We start from the raw sequence: 26110 nt of genomic DNA on the forward strand, positions 1-26110 counted from the left end.
AACTATAGAGGGCGCACTGTAATAAGACTGGCCGGTACACTGTCTTTAATACTTACTTATTACTGTTGAGCAAGTGTTACCAGTGTAACCCGGTGCACATTGACACGTGAATGAGGAACCAGCCTGGGAGCAAACACCTCCATTCTGACACGGGAAGTTTAGACACAAATCTAGAGAAATACAAATAGATATTTATCTTTCAGAGAAAAAAAAAAAGTCTTAGTGAGGGACTTTTGGATGGTCCTTTTTCACAGTGTTCAACAGTAGTGCGTGTGCTTAGGACTTTGCGCGCAATACTGAGCACGTGTGCGCAGGCTCAGAGCAGCAATGTCTGTTAAGTCTGATGAGTCTGCTGCCGCCAGCGTCTAAAAGGTCTCCCATCAGAACACTGGCAAACATGTTAAAACAGTTGATCAAAGAACAGCGGGTATCCAGTCACAAACAACACAATCTCATTTCTTGAGGCCTCGTCCTTGATAATTTTATATTGGATGTCGTCTGAGTGATATTGTCAAAAACAAGGTCTCGACAATTTTTTTTAAACAAGTACCAGCGGTAAAAAGGTTTTTAATACTCACTTATTATGACAGTTGTACATTGGTTACCAGTGTAACCCGCAAGGCACTGACATTGGTAACTAGTTCCGAAGGATACGCATGTGCCTCCATTCTGGCATGGGTTGATGTTGGTCTGGCAAAAATCTGTCAAAAAGAAAAGATAGTGAGACAGTAAAAATTTGGCAGAAAACAGCCTCTTCTGCGGTAAACTATAGAGGGCGCACTGTAATAAGACTGGCCGGTACACTGTCTTTAATACTTACTTATTACTGTTGAGCAAGTGTTACCAGTGTAACCCGGTGCACATTGACAAGTGAAGGAGGAACCAGCCTGGGAGCAAACACCTCCATTCTGGCACGGGAAGTTTAGACACAAATCTAGAAAAATACAAATAGATATTTATCTTCAAGAGAAAAAGGTTTCAAGAGGAATGATGGTTAAAGGCAGTGGACATTATTGGTAATTACTCAAAATAATTATTGGCATAAAACCTTACTTGGTAACGAGTAATGGGGAGAGGTTGATGGTATAAAACATTAAGAGAAACAGCTCCCTCTGAAGTGACCTAGTTTTGGAGAAAGAACTAATTTTCCACGAAATTGATTTCGAGACCTCAAGTTTAGAACTTGAGGTCTCGAAATCAAGCATCTGAAAGCACACAACTTCGTGTGACAAGGGTGTTTTTTCTTTCATTATTATCTCGCAACTTCGACAACCAATTGAGCCCAAATTTTCATAGGTTTGTTATTTTATGCATATGTTGAGATACACCAAGTGAGAAGACTGGTATTTGACAATTACCAAAAGTGTCCCGTGTCTTTAAGTAGAATTTTTGATTTCTAAATTTGACAAACTTACTGTATATCTGGCAGTTGTCTCCACTGTAGCCCGAAGCGCACTGGCATTGATACACAAAGCTGGAACCACTCCAGAAACACTGACCGTTGTTTAGGCATGGGTTATTGTCACAAGGATCTGAATGAGGTAGAGGGAAAAAGAATAACATTTATAAATAATATTTAATAATAGTGGCTTCTTAAACAGCGCTCATCTCCGTCACTCAGTGACGCTCGAGGATCAGCATTTTTCCTGGAAGGTGGGGCTACGTTTTTGTTTGCTTCCTGTTTATATTAAACTTACTGATTAGAATTCCACAGTTTGTTCCAGTGTACCCTACGTCGCAAGCACACTGGTAGTTTGTTCCGATCTGGTTGCATACACCACCATTAAGGCAAGGATTATTGGCGCAGGGATCTGAATGTAAAAGGAAACACAGTCAAGAATTAGAATAGTCACAAATTTGCATCAGGGATAAAGAATACTCATTTTGGTTTAACCCATTACTCTGATACATGTATGTGTAAGCATTGTATACTCAGTACTTTCCCGAGTTCTGTGTAAAAAATCAAAGTCATATTTCTTGATGGGGTTCAAACCTATGACCTTTGTAATTCCAACTAGACTTAGAATGCTGCTAATAAAGCACAAGCGTGATTGACTGAAACACTGGAGTGGTTGTTAGCCAGAAACATTAAAAAGGTTATTTTGAAGGTTTTGAATGAAAGTTCAAACTATGGGAAAGCACCATTCAAGAATTTTTGGGTCAGGCCACCAAAACTTGGAAACAATCTTTTTCAGTGAGTGAGTTTGTTTACATTGTCATAAAACTGTTTGAGCAGAAAATTCTGCTTAGCAAATTTCTTGGCAAAGTAAGAAATGACCAGGGTAGCAGTTGCAGCAACGGTAACTATATGGTGTTCTAGTACATTTTGGTTAAGCAAAAAGTTGTTTGTGCTAAGCAACTTTTTGTGCTTACATACAGGCATTATGCAAATTGGGTTCCACAAATAGCTATGCCACTGCTCTGGAAATAAAATAGTAATAAAAAGAAACAAGTTTTCACGACTATACCACAATATTCAGGGTGCAGAAAATTCAATAACTCATGTATGTGGATGAGTAAACAAGGACAAAATTTATGAAAGAATGAAGAAAATGAAATAAATATTACCAAAGATAGAAATTACGTTGAGGTTAACACTATGTAAAACAATGCCACCCTACACAGAGAATTGAAACATAAACCAAAAACACATGTGAAACAAAACCAATGAAGTTAATTGAAGTTAATGTGGAAACAAAAATTACAAAATACAACTTCACAGCACACCATGACAAATGTCAATTTCCCCCATCACCAAAAACACAGCTCCTCACATGACAAGTTTGACAGTTACACACTAAAAGGACTAGAGCGCCTTGCCTGGGATTCGAACCATCATCTTGAACACTGCTTGTTACACCAATGATGCTCCCATCGAATTCCACTCCCCTCCCTCAGGAAGTAATATTTTAAGGGAAGCCTTCTACTATCTATTATTCAGTCTGTGAACATTGTGTTTTGTGTTACAAAAAGTACCCAAATCCTTTAACTATCGCACCACCCCGCTGGGCGCCACACACATTACTATCAAACATAAGTTGGCACTGTTGGGAACACTTCCATCACCAACAACAAAGGGTTGAGATGCACGACGAATGAATGCTGACAAACGGTTGACTGGACGCATTGAGAAATGAGACAGGAGTGAAGCAAGTAAACCTTTAGCAGATGGTGCAGATTAAATATATTTTAAAAATAAATTTTTTAATTGGTAAAAAGGCAGGAAGGGTGCGATAAAGATCATCAGAGTGTGCAGAGATACAAACAATAGACCGATCCATTATGCTCCGCCCACGACGCACGTGTGAGCAAGAACACGTGGGGCTCTCCAATGCATTTCTGCACAACTCTGCCGCGCGCGCCAAGATACGCACACGCATGTCGGACCTAAGTGTCGGACCTTCGTTGCGTTGTGATTGGTCAATACGCAATGGGGCGGAGCTTAGTGGATCGGTCTATTGTTTCCAAATACAAAGAACACATTTATTGCTTAAACTGGATTTGTGAAAATCAATCCTAGGATCGAACGTGCGTAGGATCAATCTTATGGTTGGGACTCATTATAAATCCTGGAATCGATCCTAAGTTAGGAGTAGTTTTGTGAAGTCAACCCCTGGTGCTTTTTTCGTTACAACAAACACCAATATCAAGGACACAGGGTACAAGACCAAGGTGGCAGAAATACATGTATGACAACAGACTTGAGATTTGAGTGCAATGTGAACACAAGATGCTAACAACAATCAATGATTTGCTTTAAGTAGGATTTAAAACTTTGCATGGTGGAAGTATAACTGAGAAAGGTTTGCGGTACGGCCATGTGAAAATCCCAGTTAAGTTAAGTTGGTTATGAAAAGAACCAGTGGTTATGACTCAACGTTTCAATCAGTATGCTCTGATCGTCTTCAGGGAGAGGATGGCCCTTAAGACAATCAGAGCAAACTGATTGAAACATTGAGTCATTAACCAGCGGTTCTTCTCAGGACCAACACGGTGCTACCGCAAACCTCTCTAAGCGATTTGTTTTGTTTATAATGTGTATGGATGGGTTAGCGGTGGCAGTGGTTTTTACACACAAGACATTCTCGCTGGGAATTTACTTTTCCTGGATTGGCAGTTGATGCCTTCGTACTCCTCGGTACATTGACACTCATAGACATAGGTCATGTCAATTCCGCTACAGTTACCTCCGTTCAGGCATGGGCTACTAACGCAGGGATCTAAGAAAGAGCGATGGGACGGGGAGCAAGAGGGAGGCAATACCAAGGAGAGGGGGTAGAGAAGGGATTGTAGAATTGAAAGAATGAACATTTCAAAACCAGGAACAAAGGAGTAGAGGAAGATGAAGTATGAAGAATTATAAAATTTGTCATCTTCAAGAGTTATTTTTCAGATCTTGTATTTACATTATATAAAACTTGTGGGGTTTTGTCTTTTGTAGAACAAAATGCTGTGCTTTGAACCTTCCATATTTTTGATAATTTTTGAGATTTTTATGGCAATAAGTTTTGAGTAACTACAAAATTTGTGGGGCTGCTTTTTTTTTGAAAAAGAAGTAGTCAAAAACGTATTTAGCTGATACAAATCACTACTGAAGTGAGATCTTCAAAAAAGAGAATTTCAAATATAAACTTAACATTTTGAATATACTGTGGCTTTTTTCTAGATAAATGCAAAAATTAACCATGTGCGGGGGTAATCCCCCAAATGTAGTAATTTTTCAGTGACCTTTGCCTTTCATTGGCCAAAATGGAAACCATGTGACACAAGTTGAATGTTAAGATTGGTCAAAAGAGCCTTTTTTTTGTTTACAAACATGAATGAACACCAACCTAGTAGAGTTTCACAGAACTGTCCTTCAAAGCCAAACGTGCAGAGGCATTCATAGTTGGACCCTAGGCCGATTCGCTCACAGATACCCCCATTTTGGCAAGGGGTACTAACGCAAGGGTCTTTTGGGGAGAAGGGAAGTGAAAAAGAAAGCGAATAGAAGCAACGAAAGAGAGAGAGAGGGAGTGAACAGAGAAGGGCGGGACCATGGCCAATAAAACAAGGGGGAGGGAAGGAATTGGGGAAGAGATAAAAAAGCACCAAATTGTTAGAACTGGCTACAGAATATCAACCATATCCCCCGTGGTATTTTTTCCTCTCCAATGAATCCATCAAAAACCAAAAGCATTACGTTTCCTAAACTGGAAGATAACCAATTGGTGTCAGATGACCTTTATCAGAGCTGTAGTACAGGGGGTGGGGTTAATGTTAAAGGTAATAATGTTAACTAGCATTTATCTGGTTGGTGTCTGTGTGTTTGAGGGAAGGGGGAGTGGGGTGGTAAGAGGGGTGGTAGGGGATTCAATACTACAATGCAATGAACTCATGAATTAGCTGAGCCTTGGCTAAAAGTGAAGGAAAAACGGTAATCCATCTGGCCCAAAATGTAACAAAAAAGTAATCAAACAATAATAAGTGGGTAAATTATTCAAAGCAATCACTTATGATTGGTAGATTTTAAATAAGTTTTGATTGAACAAAGACAAGTTGTTTAGAGTGGGATTTCTCTGTTGTGAATGTGGCGCCAGAGATCAGAAGTTCAAATCTAGCTCTCGTAGTCGAGCTTTCTTCGTTCAACACCGAATTAATCAAAATTAAAACAGTCACAAATTTGTACAAGTTAATTGCTTAGCAAAGTGTGATGTCAAAACACAAAATCACTCTGGCGATTTGACAACTCATCTTACGACGAATCTTAGAGCTTTTTGGAATCGAGCCCTTGTCACTTAATCCCATTGGGTCTATTGAGGATAAAGCTTGACCTTAAACTAGGGTACCTGTAAGTAGAACCACACCCCAAAATAAAGCTAATCTACCACCCTGAAACCCCCACCTGTCAGGCTTATGTCTCCATAGCTCCAGAGAGATCCCAATGACTACATCCCAAAAGCCCCACCGCACACACAAACACAAAGATAATAGAAATCTTTGGAGGGTCGATTCAGGCTCTGAGGCAGACTTGATTCAAGTCTTAGATCGCGGTTATTCTTCTGCATCTCAGCCGTGAAAAACGCCGCCACATTATTAGCTATCGTAGGCTAAATGACGAAGGTTGATCACACGAGGGCGCTGTTTGTAGCGGCTATCAGGACGACTCAAAAGCCACGATCAAAGACTTGGAACCAAGTCTAGCTCTGAGGAGGTTCATTGTAGGGTCATTAAAATGTCATGGTGAGGATCATTGGCAGTGTTGTAGCTAGACCAATTGAAGTCCACCAAGGGAGAGCAGTTGAAAAAAAGTTATCCATGTTTAGATATGGGACTATCATTGCTTAAGTGCAATCTAGCCTGGGGGATTATTTTGTATTTTGCTCAGAGTGCTGGGAGAACTGTATAAATTCTGGACAGGCTCGCCCAGCACTTGGCTGCAACCATTACATGGCTATTGGATGTTTATTTGGACGTCATTGTAAGATCATTAAAAGGTCATACTGAGGGTCAGTCATGCTATCTAAAGGGTCGTTCTGAGGGTCATAACAGGTCAGGGGAGGTCATACTCAGTAGACAGTTGTTGGAGAATCTATAGGGTAGTTAGTTTCATTGGAGGGTCCTAGGGAGTGTCATTTCATTGGTCTTAGAGTGTGATTTATGAACAAGACAAAACTTACTTGGTGCTATTTGGCAGTTTTGTCCGATGTAGTTATTGATGCAGGTGCAAGTGTAGATTCCATTCTGATCAGTGGAGCAGGTACCTCCATTCAGGCAAGGATTGTTCGGTAGGCACGGATTGTCTAAAGAAAGAATTATAATGCGTGTTACAAAAGAATTTTGCGAAAGACGTTAGACATTAGATGACTTCAGGAATTTCTTTTGATGCAGACAAGATTTGCAAGATGAGAATTTTTTGATTTTTCCTTAAGTGAATGCTTTGATGATGCAGTGATTTGCAAAGAGTATGTACAAAGAAAGCAATGATTTACAAGTAGAATATGATCAAATACAGGCTTTCAAAAAGAGGAGACTGTGTACAACAACAAAATGATTTCGGAGTTGCTTTTAAGAGTGTAAAGAAAAATCTTTGTCAGGGTGTAAAAAGGAGCATACTGAACTGACACCATGAATGTAAACAAAACTAAATATTGAGCTTTGGTGACATCACAAAAGCGTCGTGTTTGGGTTTTAATTAAGTAGGATTTGAAACTTTGCATGGTGGATATACGATATGGAAAGGTTTGCGGTAACACCATGTAATGACTATCTCTAATGAGTTGGGGTGGTTCTGAATGAAAAGAACCATTGGTTTCAACTTGACGTTTCGATCAGTATGCTCTGATCGTCTTCAGAACCACCCCAACTCATTAGAGATAGTCATTACATGGTGTTACCGCAAACCTTTCCATATAATAATATAATTAATAACAGAGAATTAATAAGGCACACACTATCTGTAGGACCATTCGAAGGCACCGGTCGCTAGAAAATCACTTTGGTTCAAACGAACGATTGAAAAGATAGGTCTAAAGATGGCGTTTGAACGATGACAGATCATTGACCACCATAGAAACCATTAAGAGCTTTACAATATGTAATTTATTTGAACTTCCAGTCGGGACAGGAAGCCAGATCAATTTAAGTCACTAAAAATGTCAATAATTTTCATACATTAAACTTTCACCGACAATGAAAAGATTCAAATCATGACAGCTGTGGTTCTCATGAAATGAATTTTTGAAATATACTTAATTTGAAACCGATGGCATCATCAAAGCATCAATTATAATTTCTTATCTGGGCAGTGAGATTAACCTACTTGAAAACGTTAAAAAACATTCGCTGCGAAAACAGGGCTGCGATGTCAAATTCACGTCAAATTCGCTTCGCATTCGCAGGAAGTATGAATCAGGCTTAAGGCTACAAGAACGACCATCGTGGAAATCTCTCCTCACCCCTCCTCAACTTCCCCCCTCACCCGACTTTGCTTCCTTGTCGCCGAAACCCCTCTTCCCCCTCTGACCCCTGATGAAGAAACTCTGCCCCTCCCCCTCTGCCCCCCCCTCACCCCTCTTCCACTGCCCCCCTCACCCCTCTTCCAATGCCCCCACCTCACCTCCTTTTCTCCTCAACCCCTTCTCCGCTTCGCCCCAACCACTCCTCCCCCCCCTTCAACCCAAAAGAAAGGAAACACATATTGAACAATACCTGTTTGGCAGCGTAAACCAATCCACTGTTGCGGACATGTACACTGGTAGGTGTTGCTAGATTGGCTGACACACTGTCCACCATTCAGACAGGGTGTTGTAGTCAGACAATAGTCGGCAACTGCATTTAGACGGGGTAAAAGGACCAGAAACATAGCAAGGCAACAAACAACGGGGTACAGTACGGTCAATTTTAAGACAAGCTTTGAGGAGATTGCGGTGGAATTGTTCAGCAGTACAAGAGGTTAAAGCACAGGCAAAATAAGTGAAACAGAATCAACAAAAATGATTTGAAACTTTGCATGGTTGGGGGTATGGTTAGTGAGGTTTGCAACAGCGCCATGTGTGAATCTCTTTTGAGAAATGTTGGTTCTGAAAAGAACCGGAGGTCATTCAATCAGTATGCTCTGATCGTCTTCAGAAGATTGCTTGACTCTGTAATGCTAGATGGCGCTTAAGTATACATGTACTGCCTTGGAGATTGACAAGAGTTGCTCATTTTGTGAGGTTAGATTGCAACTAATCTCTCTATAGGTCTGTTCACACTACAGAGCTAATTCTCAGAAAGAAAAACCCTGGGGAATTTCAATCTCACTGTGAGCAATTTGCCACTGAGGTCAAAGAAAGACCTAATATTGGCAGAGAGACGTGGTTGGTGCGTACGTTTGGTGTGTACGCTATCTTGTTTGACCTCAGGTGGTCTCTTGAAACAGTTTGTTTTTAATAGCAATGGAACCATGATCATAACTAAGCATATCAATAGAAATAAGGAATAGGAAAAAGACGGGGAGGGGAAGGGGAAAGGGGTAAGGGCATAATTGTTAAGTGTTAAGGGGGAGTGGAGGGTTGGGGTGGGAAGGTTGGGTGTGGATGGAAACATAAGCAAGTAGCAGTGAACCAAGCTTTAAATGGCGAATGGTACAGCACTGATGATTGGACGGCTACCCAGCCTCTGTGGGCTGTATCGAAACCTACCTATACCACAGTACGTTCCAGTCCATCCTGGTGTGCATTCACATCTAAACAGACCGGGATCAATATCTACACACACAGCGCCGTTCAGACAGTTCTGGCTTCGACAAGCTGGTGGAATCAAATAAAGGCAACATATACATGTTAAAGACTTTCGGTTAAACACAAACGTCCACAAATTTACATTAAACTTTTAAAGAAAATGATGGTTGGAAGCTTCCCTTAAAATATTAATTGCTGAGGTGCTGTTGTTTTTGAGAAATATATGCTCTCCATTTAATACGGGTAATTGTCACATTATGACACAAAGTAACATTAGTGTGTAAGATGTCAAAATGAAGCTTGCTGTATGCTCTTTTCAGCCATGAATAAAACTAAAAAAGCCCATCACATTTAAATGGTGTTTGAAGCTTTGCATGGTGTGTAGAATAAGAATAACTACAAGTACAACTAGTAGACTTGCAAGTATAACCATCACATATAGTTGGAAAATACTTTGGTTCTTTCAATATCTCACCATTGCAATTTAATCGTTGACAGTGTACCAGGACGTCGTCCGAAGGTACAGGGGTGAAGGTGAAATCCGGGCTAGGGTTGGGCGCCTTTCGAAGCTGGACGCAGATATATGGGATCTGGTTGCAGGAGATCCCATTGAGGTTCAGGGTGACCTGAGCCCCTCGGATGACCATGTCGATCCCAGCTTGTAGGAAGATGCTGCCGGAACTGCCTGGGAGGTTAGCGCTTTGCTGGATGACAGTTTGGCCTTGTCCGTCAACCTATCAAAACAAACAGTGAAGAAGGTGTGTTTGAAGCTTTGCATGGTGTGTGGAAAGGCTTAAAGGCAGTTACTCAAAATAATTATTAGCATAAACCTTACTTGGAAACGAGCAATGGAGAGTTTTTGAAATATATTGAGATGAACCAAGTGAGAAGACTGGTCTTTGACAATTACCAATAGTGTCCAGTGTCTTTAATCTTACAGCATGTACATGTACACTCTCCTTTATTTTGTCCTATATAGATTAACTTTTTCTTGTCCATCCTCCGTGCTTATCATTTTGCTTATCCATGTAATATTTTGCAAATGTCTTTTTAAGCACGATCCAAGTCAATTTCTATTGTGTACTTGCATATAAATAAAACTAAATCAATCAATCATTCAATCAAATGTTATATTTTGAAAGAGCAGTATAAAATAAAAATTGACTTGACTTGAATTGATGTCTTTACCTGTGCGTCGCTGAACACTAGGACCTCCCACAGGTTGGCTCCATTGATGCTGGCTCCAGTCGGATTAGAAGAAACTGTGATGTCAAACTCAACGACGTTGTTGGGGGTGTCTGAGTGAACGGGAACACCGGATGAAATGGTTCCAACAACGTCAGTGATCTCGACACCTATAGGATAATCAAAATAAAATAGACGGATTTAAAAAGTGAAAAGGGCACTACAGCCATTGGGGAAAAGAGCACGGCAAACTTGGCCGTAATGTTTGGTTATTTTCGAGGGGCTTCAGGGCCACTTGAAGGGCAGCGACAGCAATGGCCGTCATTGCAGCCGTGAAATTCCAGCCCTCTAAACCTTTTTTTCCCCCAATGTCCAAGATACACAAAGAATAGTTACCTTTGCAAGTGACAGGAGCACACGCCGTATAAGAGGGTCTGTTGAGAGTGAAGTCAATGGTAGCAGTAGGGCTCTTCTCAAGCCGAGTGCATATATAGCCAAACTGACCACACATCAAGCTGGCGGCATTGGCGCTTATTCTCAGCGCCGACATGACGGCCGCTTGACCGGGTACGAGATTAAGCCCAGACTGTGCATCGGACAACTGGATGACGCTCTGACCAAACTGGGTACCACCGCCGTCCGGCTGGTTGCTGAGGAAGGTTGTAACCCTCCAGAGACGAAGCCCGGTGACTCCTGCGCTCGTAGGGCTCGTTGTGATGGTCATGTCTAAGTTGAGCGCGTTGCTGGAATCACGTTCTAAGACTATGTTGCTGGATGTGACTTGAAGTTGTGTGTTGGTTATATCAACACCTGGGGAAAGATGAAGCATTGATTGTTGTAGTTTGTTCCACTATTCATTTTTAGATAAAACAACAGACCTGACATGCCAAGCACCTATGAAGCACCATGGTTGTGTGCACAAAAGTGTATGGGTTTACAGAAAGCTTCTTGCTTTGTGAGAATGTGCGCTACATCCTTAAGTGGTCAAACAAAATTGAATAATTAATTTTTTTTACTTTAAAAAAAAGCTCACCCTGGCAGTTGATCTGGGCACACTCCACCCGGTCCCCGCTCAGCCGGAAAGCTGGTGACGCCGACGCCCCTGGCATCACCTCAACGCAGAGATAAGGCACCTGGCTACAGACCACCTGGCTCAAGTCCAGACTGACTTGCACTCCGTTGATGGCCAGCATGCCACCGGCGGTCAACTGGGTGGCCAGGACAGAGTTGTACAGTGCTGTGGACAAGGCGTAGCGTTGCCCGCTTCCGTCCAGCTGGGTGCTTCCGAACACGTTGAAGGACCAGAGACCCGTGCCTGTGATGGTCTGCCCCGAGGCATCACTCGATAGGATGAGATTGAAGTTGAGGTTGTTGTTGGTGGTGCCCTCTCGGAGGCCGAGGTTGGCCAGAAAGAGTTGAATACCAGAGAGAATGACTCCTTGAAAAAGAAAGAAAAATTATTTTGATTTAAGGTTTTTTTCACAGCCTTTACAGGGCCAGAGACAACCACTTCTAAGGTACCTCTATTAATCTATTAATTTTATTTCATTCATACATTCTGTGGTGAGGCCAAGGAGTCTAAGACAAGCAAACTTAATAATTGTACTAGCCAATAACCCAAAAGGATAGACAACAAGGAAGACAGTTTAAGTTTTAGAGGAGGGAGGAAACCTCACACAAATGTCTGCTGTTTGACTTCTTCTGAGTTTCATTTAATTTATTCTTAATAATTTATTCTGGTTGTGAAGCCAAGAGCTCTCAGACAAGCAAACTTAACCACTGTCCTAGCCAAGAACCCTTATGCGCTATATACATCTGTAGTTGTTATTATCTATACTATTAATTATTATTATGATCAATAATTAAAGGCACCTGATAATGGCCAATAATTAGTAGTATTTTATATCAAGATGTTTTATTTACCACTGTCTTCAAGCTGGCAGAAGTTTCCTGTCCATCCGAATGTACACGTGCAATCATAGCTGAACTGTTTGTTTATACAGACTGCTCCATTCTCACACCGGTGGTTCAGGCAAGCATTTACAGCTGCAACAAATCAAAAAAACATGGAATATTGTTTATAAAGTAAAGGTGTTATACAAAACCATCATTGTTTAATTTTAGTCTGTAAGCTTACTGCTTATGAAGTTTATACTAGACCAGACGGACACCAGCAAAGTGTGAGTTCAAAATCCAATTAACACTTGTGCCCTTGAGCAAGGCTCTTAGCCACAAATGCTTCCTAAAGAGATGGGAAGGTAGTGCATTCTGCTCAAACAACAAGGCTCCTTGTGGATGATACGCAAGCCTACATCCTTCCATGACTGTGAAAGGGGTAACCCTGTTTCAGCTACGGGAGTAAGTTACAACTTGGTAGCAGTTGTTTTGAATGGACTATTTGAGTCCAAATCAGATAAGTGTAGCCATAATCCTGAAGTGGTCGGCCAGGTTTTGTGATGACAGACAATTTCTCAACAACAAAACTTTTTAAAACAAAAGGTACAATTACCACAGAAAAGAACTCACCTGTTCCACATAATGTACCGGACCATCCATTGCTGCAAGCGCATGTGTATGAGTTTCCATTTTGGCTGCAGAGTCCATTGTTTTGGCAGGGGTTGGAAACGCAGGGATCATAGCCTGAGGGACAAAACGAAAAGAAAACAAAACATGAATTGTAATATATATGCATTTTTCTTATGGTGTACTGTTTCTGTCTGGACTGTGCCACTCTCACACAAACCCTAAAGGCCGGTTTATAGTCGGTCGCGAGATGGTCACGTGATGGAAATTTGGACGCGAGACACAGTTTATAGTCATCGCTGAGGCCTAAAAATGTGTCTTTTTTTTAATGCGTGTCGAAATTTCCATCGCCCGACCATCGCCCGACCGACTACAAACTGGCCTTTATGCTGAGACCCTTTCAAGAGAAAATAGAATTAGCTGATGCAAACAACTTACCAACCAAAAAGACCGATGGTATAAATGCAAAAAGATAGTTAATGGCCCGATGTTCCGACCCTAGCAGAGTCTTTCTCAAAAGCTAAATGAAAACCAACATTATAACAACAGTCAAAACGTGACGAACAATTGTCACTTATTGCAAAATCTCATAAAAGTGACTTACTTAAAAGTGACGCAAAAAGTGACTTACTTGTGCATTCAACATTGAGACACTGGACTGTATTGCCTTGTAGGGTGAAATCAGGGTTGGGCGCCTGGCCCTTTTGAAGCTGCACACATAAGTAGATGATCTCAGCACAGGATGTCACAGAGCTCAGATCCATCGTAACCTGAGAAAACGATTTTGAATATTATCAAAATGTATTCATGAATGCCACAGTTTTTGTGTATCAATAATTCTGCTGGGAACCAACAATGCAGCGGGCACCTCATTTTACCTGTAAGTTATTGAAGTTAATCTGGCCCCCTTCAGTAAGTGCCGCGTTCAACTGGCTCTGGGTCAGCGTGACCACAGCTTGACCCCTCCTCGGACCCAGTCCGTTGAGTTGGTTACTGGCAAAGATTACGAGCTGCCAGAGGTTAGATCCAGAGATGCTGGCACTAGGGGAGTCAGCTTGAATGCGTAGGTTAAAGGTCAACTCGTGGTTCCTGTTGCCGTACAGGAGCTGCCTGTTGACCGTGGGGTTGAGGGTCATTCCACTGATGTACACACCTGGGAAGGAGGATGGTTTATGAATAAACATAATGTCAGAGGTCAATGTGAGGCTGTCTTTCCTATAGCTGTGATTGATAAACTATTGCAACGCAGCGACTTATGGGAAGAGACTGTACTCTGTTGTTATAAGAAGAGACTGTATGGTAATGAGTGCGAGAGAGCTGAGTAGATTGTCTTGCTGTCGATTAAAGAGAACAATTCTATGGGTCTGGTCTTTGCCTTTGGCGATACAATTATACAAAGGTGCTGGACCTAGCTAGTACGATTGAGCGATGAGTCTTCAGAAACTCTTTAAGAATTCAAACAATCACCTCTGCATTCCATGTTGACACAGTCTTGCAGTGCGTCTGTGGACTGTACAGGTTCCAGGGTGAAGTCTGGATTGGCGTTGGAGCCCTTAGACAACTCGGTGCACAGGGCAACCACCTGTTGGCACAGGAGGTTGTTCAGGTCCACCATGGTGGAAAGATTCGGGATGACTGCGACCACACCCGCTGTGATGCCAATGTTGCCCTGGCAAATTGAAAAAGAAGAAAGTAACAATTATAATTTATTCTCAGTGTTATACTCTCTCATCTCTTGGTGTTTCTATTGTCCCAACTTTTGAACAAAATATGGCATCATACATAGGGTTTTAATTGTATTAAAGGCACTCAACACGTTTGGTAATGGGAGACGTTTGGATGGTCCTTTTTCACAGTTCTTGTCAGTAGTGCGGTGCTCAGACCTACGCCCGCAATACTCAGCATAAGTGTGCACATTCAGAGCTGCAAAAAAGAAGTGTCTTAAGAGTCTCCCATTGTCAAAGACTAGTATTCACTCCAAGTGTATCCCAAAATACATATAAAAATAACGAACGCCTCATTTTGCCCGAATGCAACAGTTGCCACCTCTGAAACTCACCGGAACGTCACGCTCGGAAATCCTACTGCTGGTTCCCGTCGGGGTATTACTGCCGAATGTGTGGATGTTGAAGAGATTCTGACCGCTGACACTGCCCCCGGAGGAGCTGGTGAAGATGGAGAGAGTAAACCCGATTGTGTTGGATTGACGCTCAAGCAGTGTGGTACCAGATGTTACAGATATGCTGGTGTCAGTGACTTGCACTCCTAAGAGGAAAAACAGAAACAAATCTTGAGGTTAAGGTTCAGTGTTGAAAACTTTTTACAATTGGTAGAGTAGCTCATGAAGTGAGACTGCGACTTCGACTACAGATACGGCTAGATCAGTGCGTCTGCCAGTGTTGAAGAATAGGGAACTAGGAAGTTAGGCTAATTTTTTGTTCCCTGCTGTACCCTCATCCACACGTATTGACTTAGCAAAGAAAAATGCAGAGCAGTAGTTTTGTACTCGACAGCTTTATGAAACAAGGCCCATGTAGATCAGACCCAAAATAACCAAACTAACCTCTGCACGTAGTAGGCTGGCAGACCGTGAGCACCGCATCCGACGGCGTTCCGCTCATCGTGAAATCTGGCGAAGGGTTATCCCCTTTGCTGAGGGTTACGCAGATATACTGCACTTGGGTGCATATCAGGCCATTCAAACTGAGCGTCGTCTCCAACCCCAAGAACTGAATGTTCCCGTTGAGTCCTGGGACAGCGTTCGACTGGCCCTGATTTAGCGTCAGGGTCCTGGTCAAGACCCTGGGGCCTTGTCCGTTGGACTGGGTGCTCCCGAAGAGGGTGAACTTCCAGAGGTTGGTGCCGGACACCTGGCCTGCTTGGGGGTTGGTGTACGCGGTGAAGTCAAACTGAATGATCTGGTTGTTGACGCCCTCGCGGAGGGTTCGGAGGTTACCCCCAAAATCCACCCGGGTGATTTCAAGACCTGGAAAAAAGTTTAATCAAATTGAAATGTTTTTAGCGGCCATCCTCTTTTTACATTCAAAATTTATAAAACTAAAACACATTCAAAAAGAGGGAATATAGTAAATTATTGATTCTAACCATTCTTTAGGGTGTCTACAAAAAAGTGAATAAAAATGGTTGCCCAACACGCCATGTACAAAATGTACAAACCAAGAAATGCTGAGAGCAAGGGATCAAACTCACCTCTGCACTGGACTGAGGTACATCCAACCAGAGAGGGACTTCCCTGAACCCCACGGATCGAGAAGGGTGTAGAGGGGCTCTGACCACGCCCGATCACGCCGCAGACGGATGCCACCTGCGTACAGGACAAGGAGTTGGTGTTCAGCGTAGACTGTAAGGTGAAGATGGTGGAGGCTGCTGGTGGGCGCCATTGAACGCTGCCCTGCTGACTGTTAAGATTGACATTCTGGAAGAGAGAAAACAAAAATAGGTTATGAATAAAGAGCATATTTTGGGTTACTTCTTAGGTTAATTTAGCGCTTGTGTACTTTTGAGCAAGACACTTCGCCAGAGTTGCTTTGTTAAAATGGTGCAAAGATATCATTTTATTTGATACTCCTCTTTCAGGGCAAAATTTGAATTATGACATCATCAGACAGCAAAGAAGAAATTCTTCGCCTGTTATAAGCCCAAATACAATGCCATTTCAATTGAATATCACTAGAACTCAGGAACGAACTGAGAATTAAAAAAATTCTTTGAGCAATAATGCATAGACCATAACTTTTGGATGTTGACAAGAATTGCACTTTATTTTTGAGTATCACTTGAGTATCAAAGTGGTCTTTTAAACCATTTTAATGTGAGGTTAAAATCCAACACCCCCCCCCCTCCCCATGATGTCATATGGACCCCCATCTATTGGAAAATGAGTGGATCAAAAAACTAAATTTGACCTGGGAACCCCTCTTGAAACCCCTTGTTTTTGCTGCAATTCAACAGAAGAAAACAAGTGACGATTTCATCTCTTTGAAAACAATGAATGGTTTAAAACCAAAACATTCTCTTTACCTGTGTTGCGACTTGATTTCCTAAATTATTCCTCAAGAGCAACGTGACGCTCCACAGACCAGTTCCCGTGAGGAGGAACTGGGTTTGACCCGGTGAGAAGGTCAGGTCAAAGGTGAAGCTCTGACTGAGACGACCCTGAATAACAGGAATACCGGAGCTCACACTGATGGCGGTCTGTGAAACGATTACGGTGCCTAGAGAGAAAAAGAAGGAGTGTTACCAGACCGTAAATATAGCATGCCTGTTTCCACTAACTACAATCATTTGTAGTGTATTTAAAGTGAGGCTGGTGGGAAAATAAGTCTGGTGCCATATATTAATATGTAAGCTTTCAGGTAAAAGCTTCAATGATCAACCTTATTTTATTTTTTTCCCCTGCATTTTTTAAAGGGTTGACATTAGTTTTTTGTTTCTTTTTCAGACAGTTCTTTTAAATGATTTATCTCACCAGTGAAAAATTACAAATATACCCAGTGAATGCAAAGCTGATCACTATGGTCGAAGGACAACACTTTTTTTATATTTTGTTATAAAACAACAACACTGTAAATAAATCATCCATTTAATAACGAGGGTAAATGCCTACCTATTTCACAGTTGACTCCGCTGAAGTCTAGGAGACAGGTGCACTGGTACCCATTGGTCCCAGTGCTGCCGATTCTATTACAAAAACCCCCATTTTGACATGGATTAACCCAACAAGGATCAGGATCTAAAGTTTTAGTAAAAAAAACAAAAAAACATGGAGTTTAATTATAGGCGCACAGGTGACCCATTCAATAGTGCCAATCACTAGTATCATTTGTCAAATAATCTTGAGGCACAATTCAGGACCAATTCCATTTCACGGGCCGAAGCCATGTTAAATGAAAAAGATCCAGATTTTATCGAGTGAGTAAAATGCATAAATTATTAACTGTTTTTATTATAACACATAGATCTTTAAAATTTGATTTTTGTTTTTCACAATGAAGTTATAAACTAAAAATATACACTGAAGCGTGTCGTTCTTGTTAGTGTTACTCTCATTACAATACATACAATATGGTAACAAATGTGAAACCAGAGGTGAAACATCACATTTTTAATGAATATTTAAAACACTTTTAAAAAAGAGACGTTGTGCAAAGCACTGTGACTAGGCAGAAATGCATACTATCTGAATTGTGTTCACTGTAAATATACAGTGTAACACACTCGCACTACATAATAAGGTTTATCGAGATTCAGAACCGCAGTGCTTTGTGGGAAGGCATATGGGGCAGTTTGCTATGCGATGTATGTTGTCGTGCACGACTCGCGCCAGATCGCCTATATCTTTGTGGAAATTGTGCGGGTTCAACAGCCCCCTCTTTTGATATTTTGCTATTGGCGATAAACCTTATGAGCTCAGGAAGAACCAGTGCGTCCCCAATCATGCCTATAATTTTGGGCTGGGTCTCATTAATATCAATTTTGAAAGAATGAAAAAAAATACAGAACTTTTGCCCCCACCAAAGCTTTAGCCCAGTAATAATAATATTGTCGGCCTCCAACAATTTATGGGTCTACCCTTATCACTGATAATATCAGTTAACCATGTTTACAAGAATGTTGAGCGGGAGGATAACATTTAAATTGATTTCAAGGGTTGCATAGTTATTATCATAACTGGGGCAGGGGATTTTACACACTGAGTGCACACAAGTGCCGTCATCTTCATCAAACGGAAACATTGTTTTTAGAGAAAGTATTTGTTGGTGACTTACCGGCTTCATATCTGATTGAAAAGCCTCCACTTGGAACATTGAAGTCTGTATACCAGTACAACACTACCTGGTTAGTGTTGAATGTTTGTGGAGCGATTTGGTCAGTTCCAATATACGTCCTAAAAAGCACAAGAAAATACAAATGTGTCAAGTTTTAGCAGCCGACATCCAGCAAAAAAAAACTAATGTTCAATAACAGCGCCCTCTGTTGACCTCTGTCAACAGAAATCGTTCCTCTGTCTGTCTGCTCTGGCCTATGTCACTCTGTTTAGTTTGAAGCACAGTCACATAATTATTTTTTGTCGGCAATTATTATTAATTTGAGTGCAAAATAATCAATTATGCTCTCTTGACAGCAGACAATGAGTGTAGTCTTTTTAGCAGGTTGTGTGTTTTGTCATCTTCATACAAAATATAAAATGGAAAGCTTATTTTCCCCCAATATTAAATATTGTTTTGTTTTGTTCTGCTTTTGTTAAGATCATCTTCCCATCAAGGAACTCGGCAGAAACTCCAGGGGAATATAAACACCAAGATGGTAACAGCCAATCCCTCTCATACAACAAAGTTTATGATCATGTACGTCTATAATTATGAGTTGCACACAAGATAGGGATTCATTCTACTGCGGCAAAACTTATTGTAGTCATTGTACAATCAAAAGGTTAGCTAGGTGAGGATTCGAACCCACAACCATTACAAGTCCTGCACCAATGGACATACAACAGAAGTGCGTTTTGGCGACCCCAACCAGAAACTTTGGTCATCGGTTGAGCGTTTTCGCGTGTTCGGTTGAGCGCGGTGACGATGCTGTTCAGACCAACCGACTTGCTGAGTTGGTTGGCTTGGTGGCTTTGGTTGGGGTCGCCAAAACGAACCCCTGGTGTCATTTAAATTTTAGCATGTCCTGTTATCACGACCTTCGTGATCTTGAGTTTGTCAACTTGCTTGCTCACCGTAGATCTGATGATTGATCATTCACTGTGGTGCCAGGATAGATGATCAACCCATCTTTATGATTCTCAGAAAGGAAGACGTCAAAGAAAAAAGTAATCGACTCGGCCGAAGGTATCCGAACGATGTAGAAACAGTCTTCGTTGTCATTCGGCGGCAGTGGGAAGTTTGTCGTGGTAATGACGCCAGAGTCACTGTAGAAATTACTGCCACACTCTTTAGCTGTATAAATAATTGTATTTTTATAATAAAAAAATTGAAGAGGTATTTTAACGCTGATTATCTCATAACAAACTAAACATTAACTTTGTTTTATTTGTTCCCTATATAGCTCTGTCAATGACGTAGTTTGACATATCGACAAGAGTTCATTTGATTGGGAACTCCGCCGCTAATTCGTCATGTCGTAACACTCGTCGTGAACAATCATTTTGAAAGAAAATTTATAAAAAGACAGTGTCAGAAAGGTGTTTAAGACTGGGATTTCAACTCAGAAACTGTCTTGAGTTTGTTCCCAAATTGTTGGGTAATATTGACACAGAATATGGGTGTCACTGAACCGAGTCATTGTGTTTTTATTTTGTCGTAGTAGAGTAAAAATATTTTGCTATTTTTATTATTGAACATTTTGGATGTTATTAATTACAGAGTGAAAATAATTTGCTAGATTGAACATTTTGAATGTAATAAAAAGTAAGTAATTTGCTAGATTGAACATTTTAAATATTTTAGTTTAAGGAAAAGGAGAAAGATGTCCTACGAATTGACGGTGACAATCCCGGGAGTCTCTGCTCGCAGTTCTGTCCTTGCCAGCTTCCTTGGCACTCGCATATGTACCCCGGGTTGAGATAAGCCGGACGACATATCGCACCGTTCAGACATAGCTGTTGTGACTGCTGGCAAGCTATTCAAAACAATAACAACAGTGGGAATCAAAGGTGTTAAAACAAAACATAACGCTGATTGTTGTTCTTTATACACGTGACAATACCTACACCAATATTGTGCCATTTTTAACAACGGTTTTTTATCACAATTAAGAATAAATCAATCAAGATATTGTTATTATTATTTCAGAAATAGAAAAGATATTTTGATTATAATCCTGAGATAATCCATCTTGGAAAGTTGACATCCAAGAAGTCGACATCGTTAGATAAAGTATAATGTGAACGTTTTTACTGTAGGATGTCGTCATCTTGATAAATCATCTCAGAATGTTGCCATCTTACGTTTATGACGTCATCATCGTACAGTATTATCTCAGAATCTCAAAAGAAAAATAGATGGCACTTGAACCTTTTCCCAAACAGATTGATAAAGTTGTCTTACGATTATTTTGAGCTTGTGAGGTACTCGTTGTGGCAAGAAGGATTCCAAGAAGCAGCCAAGAAAGCTGTTTGCGTAGTGGTCTCGTAGACATGCTGGTGAGTAAGACACCGTCTACCTGTAAGGGGGGGGGGGGGGCAAGAGGGAGTGGGTACACTCATTAAGAAGTTGTATTTTGAACACTGTTGTAATGGACAATCGGGTTGGCTAACATTACGTTTTGGGTAACCATATAATTAATGGCAATAAAAACATACTTTGTTACACAGCAGCTTTCGATCTGTAAAGCATTTGAGAATCATTTCACTTTGAAGTAATGTAGATTGGAAAAATGGAAAAATATCAGTTTTTATTCCCCAAACATTTCTCAGATTGTGTATTCCAGTATGGATTAGTGTTCTTAAAGTGGAAAATAACCGCCCGGAATTTTCGGCGATATCGCAAAAACGCTTTGAAATACAATTGTCACGGGTGTTATAGGATTCAAACAATACAACAATTTTAAAACCTTAAGGTACAATATTTGCCAGTTTGCCTAAGTGCCACATCTGCAAATCCCACTTTGGACCGAAGACTTGCGTGTGGATTGGGTTTTCAGTCCTGGTCACCAGAAACAAAAAGAAAATTCTACTAAAAGTAAAAATTCTTTCAGCGAAAACCGGGCCACGCGAATTTAAAAAAATTGCGCCAAGATCTGTTCGTAGTCGTGTCTAAAGTCGTTTCCACGAAGATTATTCTAAGCCAAACAAAATAAATTCCACACACTTTTTCAATTTTAAAGACAACGGACATTGACTTAAATAAAACAAAATGAGCTGCATGGTTGAAATTCTATTTTATGGTTCTGTTTAGAATATTTGTTTTAAACCGTGGACGGTTTGTGGTTTCCAAAGGCGACAGCGAAAGACTAGTCTAGAATGTCCAGTGTTAGACCTTGACTCTACCTAAGTATAGAAACGTTCATCTCCGGCTATAATACGTTCAACAAATCTATCTGGGCTATCTAAACTTAAACACCCATCCTCAATCACACAAACAAAGCAAGGTGGACGCAAGGCCATGCTAGACAATGGAGTTATTATTAGAGATGAATATGAAACCCATCCATGGGAAAATTTGTCACAAAAGAGAGATGTTGAGATTGGGGGAGTTGTTTTGTAAAGTTGGATCTTCTGTTGCCCTTGGAGATGATAATTTTGATTGTGTTTTATGCGGGGATGGATTGAGATAGGTACTGGAAAGCACTGTTTTTGAGTTTGGTGTTTTTCTTTGTTGTTTTTATTTGTTTGGTAATGTGATGTAAGTGTTACTCATTATGACGGACATGCTACAACTCTTTAGAGGAAATGAAATAAGTTTTTCTTTGAAAACAGTCAGCACTGAATCATCACAAGGTTGAAATACTGTATATGGGGAAGAAACGTGGAAAAATGGTGTTTTAGTAAATATTGTTTGACCATTGACGTATGGTGCTGCCTCGAGACATTGTGTTTTGCTTTGTTTGGGGAAAATAATAAATAACAGAACGTATGGTCAAGCGTCACATGTTTACAGTGCGAATAAAAGTGGGTAATTAGGACAGACTCTTTGGTCAGCTATTTTTAATAGAGCTTCATCGACTTTAAGTTGGTGTAGCCATATTACTTTTCCCAGGCAAACCAATGTAACCAAACCGAGGCTGGGAGTAAAATAGTCTGGTCCCGTTGTGGTGTATTTGGTGTATGGTTGATATTGCCTTAATGAACCTTGAGACACGATAAAGTTTGTGCATGGCATGACCAATATTATTGGCAAGCTATTTTTAGTAGAAATTTATCCGTCATGCCCAGGCAAACCAATTTAAACAAACCGAGACTGTAAGTAAAAATAGTCTGGTGCCGTTCGAAACTAATTCAAGTAAAAAATCATAAGTGACACCTGGGTATAAACAATTACAAAGAAATTAAACAAATTTTGTAAGAACATGTGTAACTCATTGTTGTGCGCAGTGAAATTGTGACTCCCAAAACAGACAAAATGATTATACGTTTGTACAAGAAGGGTTAACTTTATATCCCCTGAAGAAAAGTGTGACTCTCGTATTAGTGTGACGTTGTACAAGGGGTTAACTTTTAAATCCACCAAAAGGACCAACAAATCCTTTTTTGAATGGTTTAAACCTGACCAGTAGGGAATGCAAGGCATTCGGTCTGTCGACCAACCCATGTTTGCTTTAAAAGCAAATCTACTTTTCGCACCCACTGAAGCGTGGTCTCGATGAAAGGAACTGGGACGTACGTTTGTTGGAAATAAACACAAGCTACATTCCACTAGGCATTGAATTCAAAGCAAACTTGTCTGATTCAGTGAGTACTCAGTCTGAGTTGCTACTTTGAAGTCTCATTACTCTAATGGGTATAGACCCCGACTGTCACATTGTATACTCTGCCATGTTTGTCGTGTTCCAAGTGTTCGTAAGCAATACTGGAACCTGTATTTCTATTGAACATGAAAGGGTTCAGACTAATAATTTGTCGTCAAAACCTCGATGTGTTTTCAATGATGTTATAATTTATGACGTAATTGGTATTACATGTATTTGAACATTATAATCGGGTAAAACCGAGTATGTTTTCGGAGACTTAAAAACTGGTATAGGAAAACTAAAAACTGTGATCAGGCACCCCATCATAATCGGAGTCCAACAGTTTGTGAGTGTTGGGTTTATGTCCAGCAAGGAAAACTTTATGTATCCTGCCACTCCCACTTTTCACCCATTTTTACCAAAAGGAACATCTCATTGGAGTAGTTTAGAGACAGAATATTTCAGTTTATTTTATAACGAATGGAAAAGTAGTGGCAGGATACAGACACTTTCCCTAGTCCAGCAAACTCATTCTGGATATTTCTATTTAATATACATATCATTTTGGAACTTACATGAATGTGGATAAATACAACAAAATTAATATGTGAACATTTTATTTCGAAAGGTGGTAGTGTTTTTGAGATAATATTGCCGAAAATCTGGAGCGGTTATGTTCTAATTCGTAATAATTATGATACACACAATTTGAGAAACCTCCCTGACTGAGAATTGTTTCTCAAAAATAAACTTGTATTTTTTTTCATAACCACATTATTGAAGTAAAACGATTCTAAATATGCATTGACGAGCAGAGTGTACAGTTCGAAACGTCGAGACCCAACCGGCTCTTTTCAGAGCTAACACTCACCCTAAGAGATTTACACATGGTTGTACTCGCAAGTTGACTATTTATTTGTATTTTCTTCTAACTACGTGTGTTTTTATTGGTATTAATTTGAAGAAAGATTTCCAAACACAATATATAACTTCCCTATAAAAATACAAGTGTTCTTGAAATCATACTCCCCATCGCCATTCAAAAGCTAGGGTGAATAAAGGTCAACTCTGTGGAAAAATTCCACCTTCAAAATATAGTGAATAACAATAATCCAGTGTTCACAAAAAGGAACAACACGTCAAAAGAAAGTACGACGAGTGATGAATGGCTTCTGTTGTATATCCACAAAAGTGGAAAAATAGACTTGACTTATGCATCTGTCAGTATTTAAGAGGCCTATGTCTGCATGGCCAGGTGATGGGCCAAATCTCACGGACACCTTTGATAATTAATTGTCAAAGATCCAAGTATTCTTACTTCATTAAGTAATCGGTGAAAATTTTGACTCAATTGGTCATCGAAGTTGCAAGAGAATCATGAAAGAAAATTCACCCTTGTTGCACAAAATTGTATGTGATTTCAGATGCCTAAAAAAGGCTTCAGGCTTGAAGTATTTTAATATTGAGCGAGAAATTACCTCTTTCTTAGAAAAGTACGTTACTCTGAGGGAGCCGTTTCCAAAAATGTTGTATAGGCCTACTATCAACAGCTCTCCATTGCTTGTTACCAAGTAAGTTCGTATGCTCACAAATTTTGAATAGTTAACAGTAGTGTCCAGTGTCTTTAGCACAACTAAGGACATCATAATTACGCTTAGAACAAAAGATTTGTGTGTTTTTTGCCCTCGTCCGATTGACCGTGATTAATTTGTGTTGCGATCGATTTGTCCCCCACCCACCCCAACAACAAAAGAGTAAATTCCAAAATACAATCTACAAAACTACAATGTTTTTTTAATATTTTGTATTATTCATCATGTCAACTTGTGTACAATAATGTTGAAGCCTGCGTAAGACCAGTAGCTGTAGCTCATTGCACCTGTTTGAGCTACCCGTAGTTAACACGTAACACCAGAAGCATAATAATAGGTGCCTGCATTATAACCGGGTTAAAATAAAGCCGAACACAGCAACCTGTATTACGCAGAAAATACACATTGCGCAAAACCTGCTTGACGCAACATTGAAAGGGTTATGTTTTCCCATGAGTTGTTGTCACAGTTTGGTAAATGTGTCATACAAAGTGAGTAATGAAGAACATATAAAGGGATTTCGTTTCTGGGGTGTTTTTCGAGCAGTTTGCTTTCAAGATTAAGGACAAATTCAGCAATGACATTCGTTTTACTCGTCATACAACAATGCACACCGGTTTTACTTTCATGTTAAAAACAATCATTTGATGTATATTCTCTTAACTCTTGGTTCTATATGGGCAGAAGCAATGGAATCGACTTGCCAACATCAGTGTTGGTTTTATTGATTCAATCATTGGTTTTAGTTGAAAAAGCCTAAGCAAAGCGGTAAGCCCAGAGTTAAAATTTCGAAACGTGTTGAGTTTTGAGTCGGCCAATTATGCAAATTCTGGTGTTGGGGCGTTGGATGTGTTACTTTAATTTTAAAATAAAAGCCACCAGCAGTCCTGATACTTCAAGGAGGCAACCATGCCCCTTGGTGCCCTTGAAATGCTCCAGTAGAAATTTCCTCATAGGGTGCCCTTTACCAAGGAGAACATGCCTTGGCGCCCTTGCCCTTTCAAGAAGAACTCACAATTAGTTTAATTTTGAGGCCCACAGCTTAAAAAGTGAAGAAACTAAACAGGCATTTCAATAAAACCCCATTGTTCATTTTAGGTTAAATGGTTGGGATCAACCGTCCACCGTTATGGTCCAACAATGTTCCATGAAGGGATTTCTAAGTCAACTATTTTCTGAGTCACCAACAGT

General features: G+C 40.4%; 2 protein-coding genes across 9 annotated transcripts in view; both read right to left on the bottom strand.

Annotated features, from left to right (window-relative positions):
• LOC117303705 (protocadherin Fat 4-like) overlaps window positions 1-21086 on the bottom strand; it is an 87796-nt gene extending 66710 nt beyond the window's left edge. For 4 of the 8 annotated variants that reach the window (XM_033787983.1, XM_033787979.1, XM_033787978.1 and 1 more), the window contains exons 1-28: window positions 20987-21086; window positions 20415-20558; window positions 19657-19876; window positions 18701-18819; window positions 17539-17664; window positions 16953-17146; window positions 16122-16347; window positions 15475-15897; window positions 14971-15176; window positions 14379-14580; window positions 13790-14064; window positions 13543-13681; window positions 12915-13028; window positions 12312-12434; window positions 11422-11826; window positions 10785-11198; window positions 10392-10558; window positions 9679-9937; window positions 9165-9272; window positions 8191-8310; window positions 6660-6782; window positions 4833-4952; window positions 4101-4220; window positions 1698-1811; window positions 1416-1532; window positions 821-934; window positions 579-701; window positions 57-170 (exon numbers count right to left, since the gene is read on the bottom strand). In XM_033787983.1, coding sequence (XP_033643874.1) covers window positions 57-170; window positions 579-701; window positions 821-934; window positions 1416-1532; window positions 1698-1811; window positions 4101-4220; window positions 4833-4952; window positions 6660-6782; window positions 8191-8310; window positions 9165-9272; window positions 9679-9937; window positions 10392-10558; window positions 10785-11198; window positions 11422-11826; window positions 12312-12434; window positions 12915-13028; window positions 13543-13681; window positions 13790-14064; window positions 14379-14580; window positions 14971-15176; window positions 15475-15897; window positions 16122-16347; window positions 16953-17146; window positions 17539-17664; window positions 18701-18819; window positions 19657-19876; window positions 20415-20558; window positions 20987-21077 — 5020 coding nt within the window. In that variant the 5' untranslated portion in view covers window positions 21078-21086. The remainder of the gene's footprint in view (window positions 1-56; window positions 171-578; window positions 702-820; window positions 935-1415; window positions 1533-1697; window positions 1812-4100; window positions 4221-4832; window positions 4953-6659; window positions 6783-8190; window positions 8311-9164; window positions 9273-9678; window positions 9938-10391; window positions 10559-10784; window positions 11199-11421; window positions 11827-12311; window positions 12435-12914; window positions 13029-13542; window positions 13682-13789; window positions 14065-14378; window positions 14581-14970; window positions 15177-15474; window positions 15898-16121; window positions 16348-16952; window positions 17147-17538; window positions 17665-18700; window positions 18820-19656; window positions 19877-20414; window positions 20559-20986) is intronic. The other 4 variants (XM_033787980.1, XM_033787981.1, XM_033787985.1 and 1 more) reach the window with 4 other exon arrangements.
• A 432-nt stretch (window positions 21087-21518) lies between these two features.
• The window catches only part of LOC117304009 (fibropellin-1-like), a 16496-nt gene continuing 11904 nt past the window's right edge, over window positions 21519-26110 (bottom strand). Inside the window, exon 8 of the mRNA XM_033788487.1 lies at window positions 21519-21583. Coding sequence (XP_033644378.1) covers window positions 21519-21583 — 65 coding nt within the window. The remainder of the gene's footprint in view (window positions 21584-26110) is intronic.

This window comes from Asterias rubens, chromosome 20, assembly GCF_902459465.1.
Source record: "Asterias rubens chromosome 20, eAstRub1.3, whole genome shotgun sequence".
Lineage (NCBI taxonomy): Eukaryota > Metazoa > Echinodermata > Asteroidea > Forcipulatida > Asteriidae > Asterias > Asterias rubens.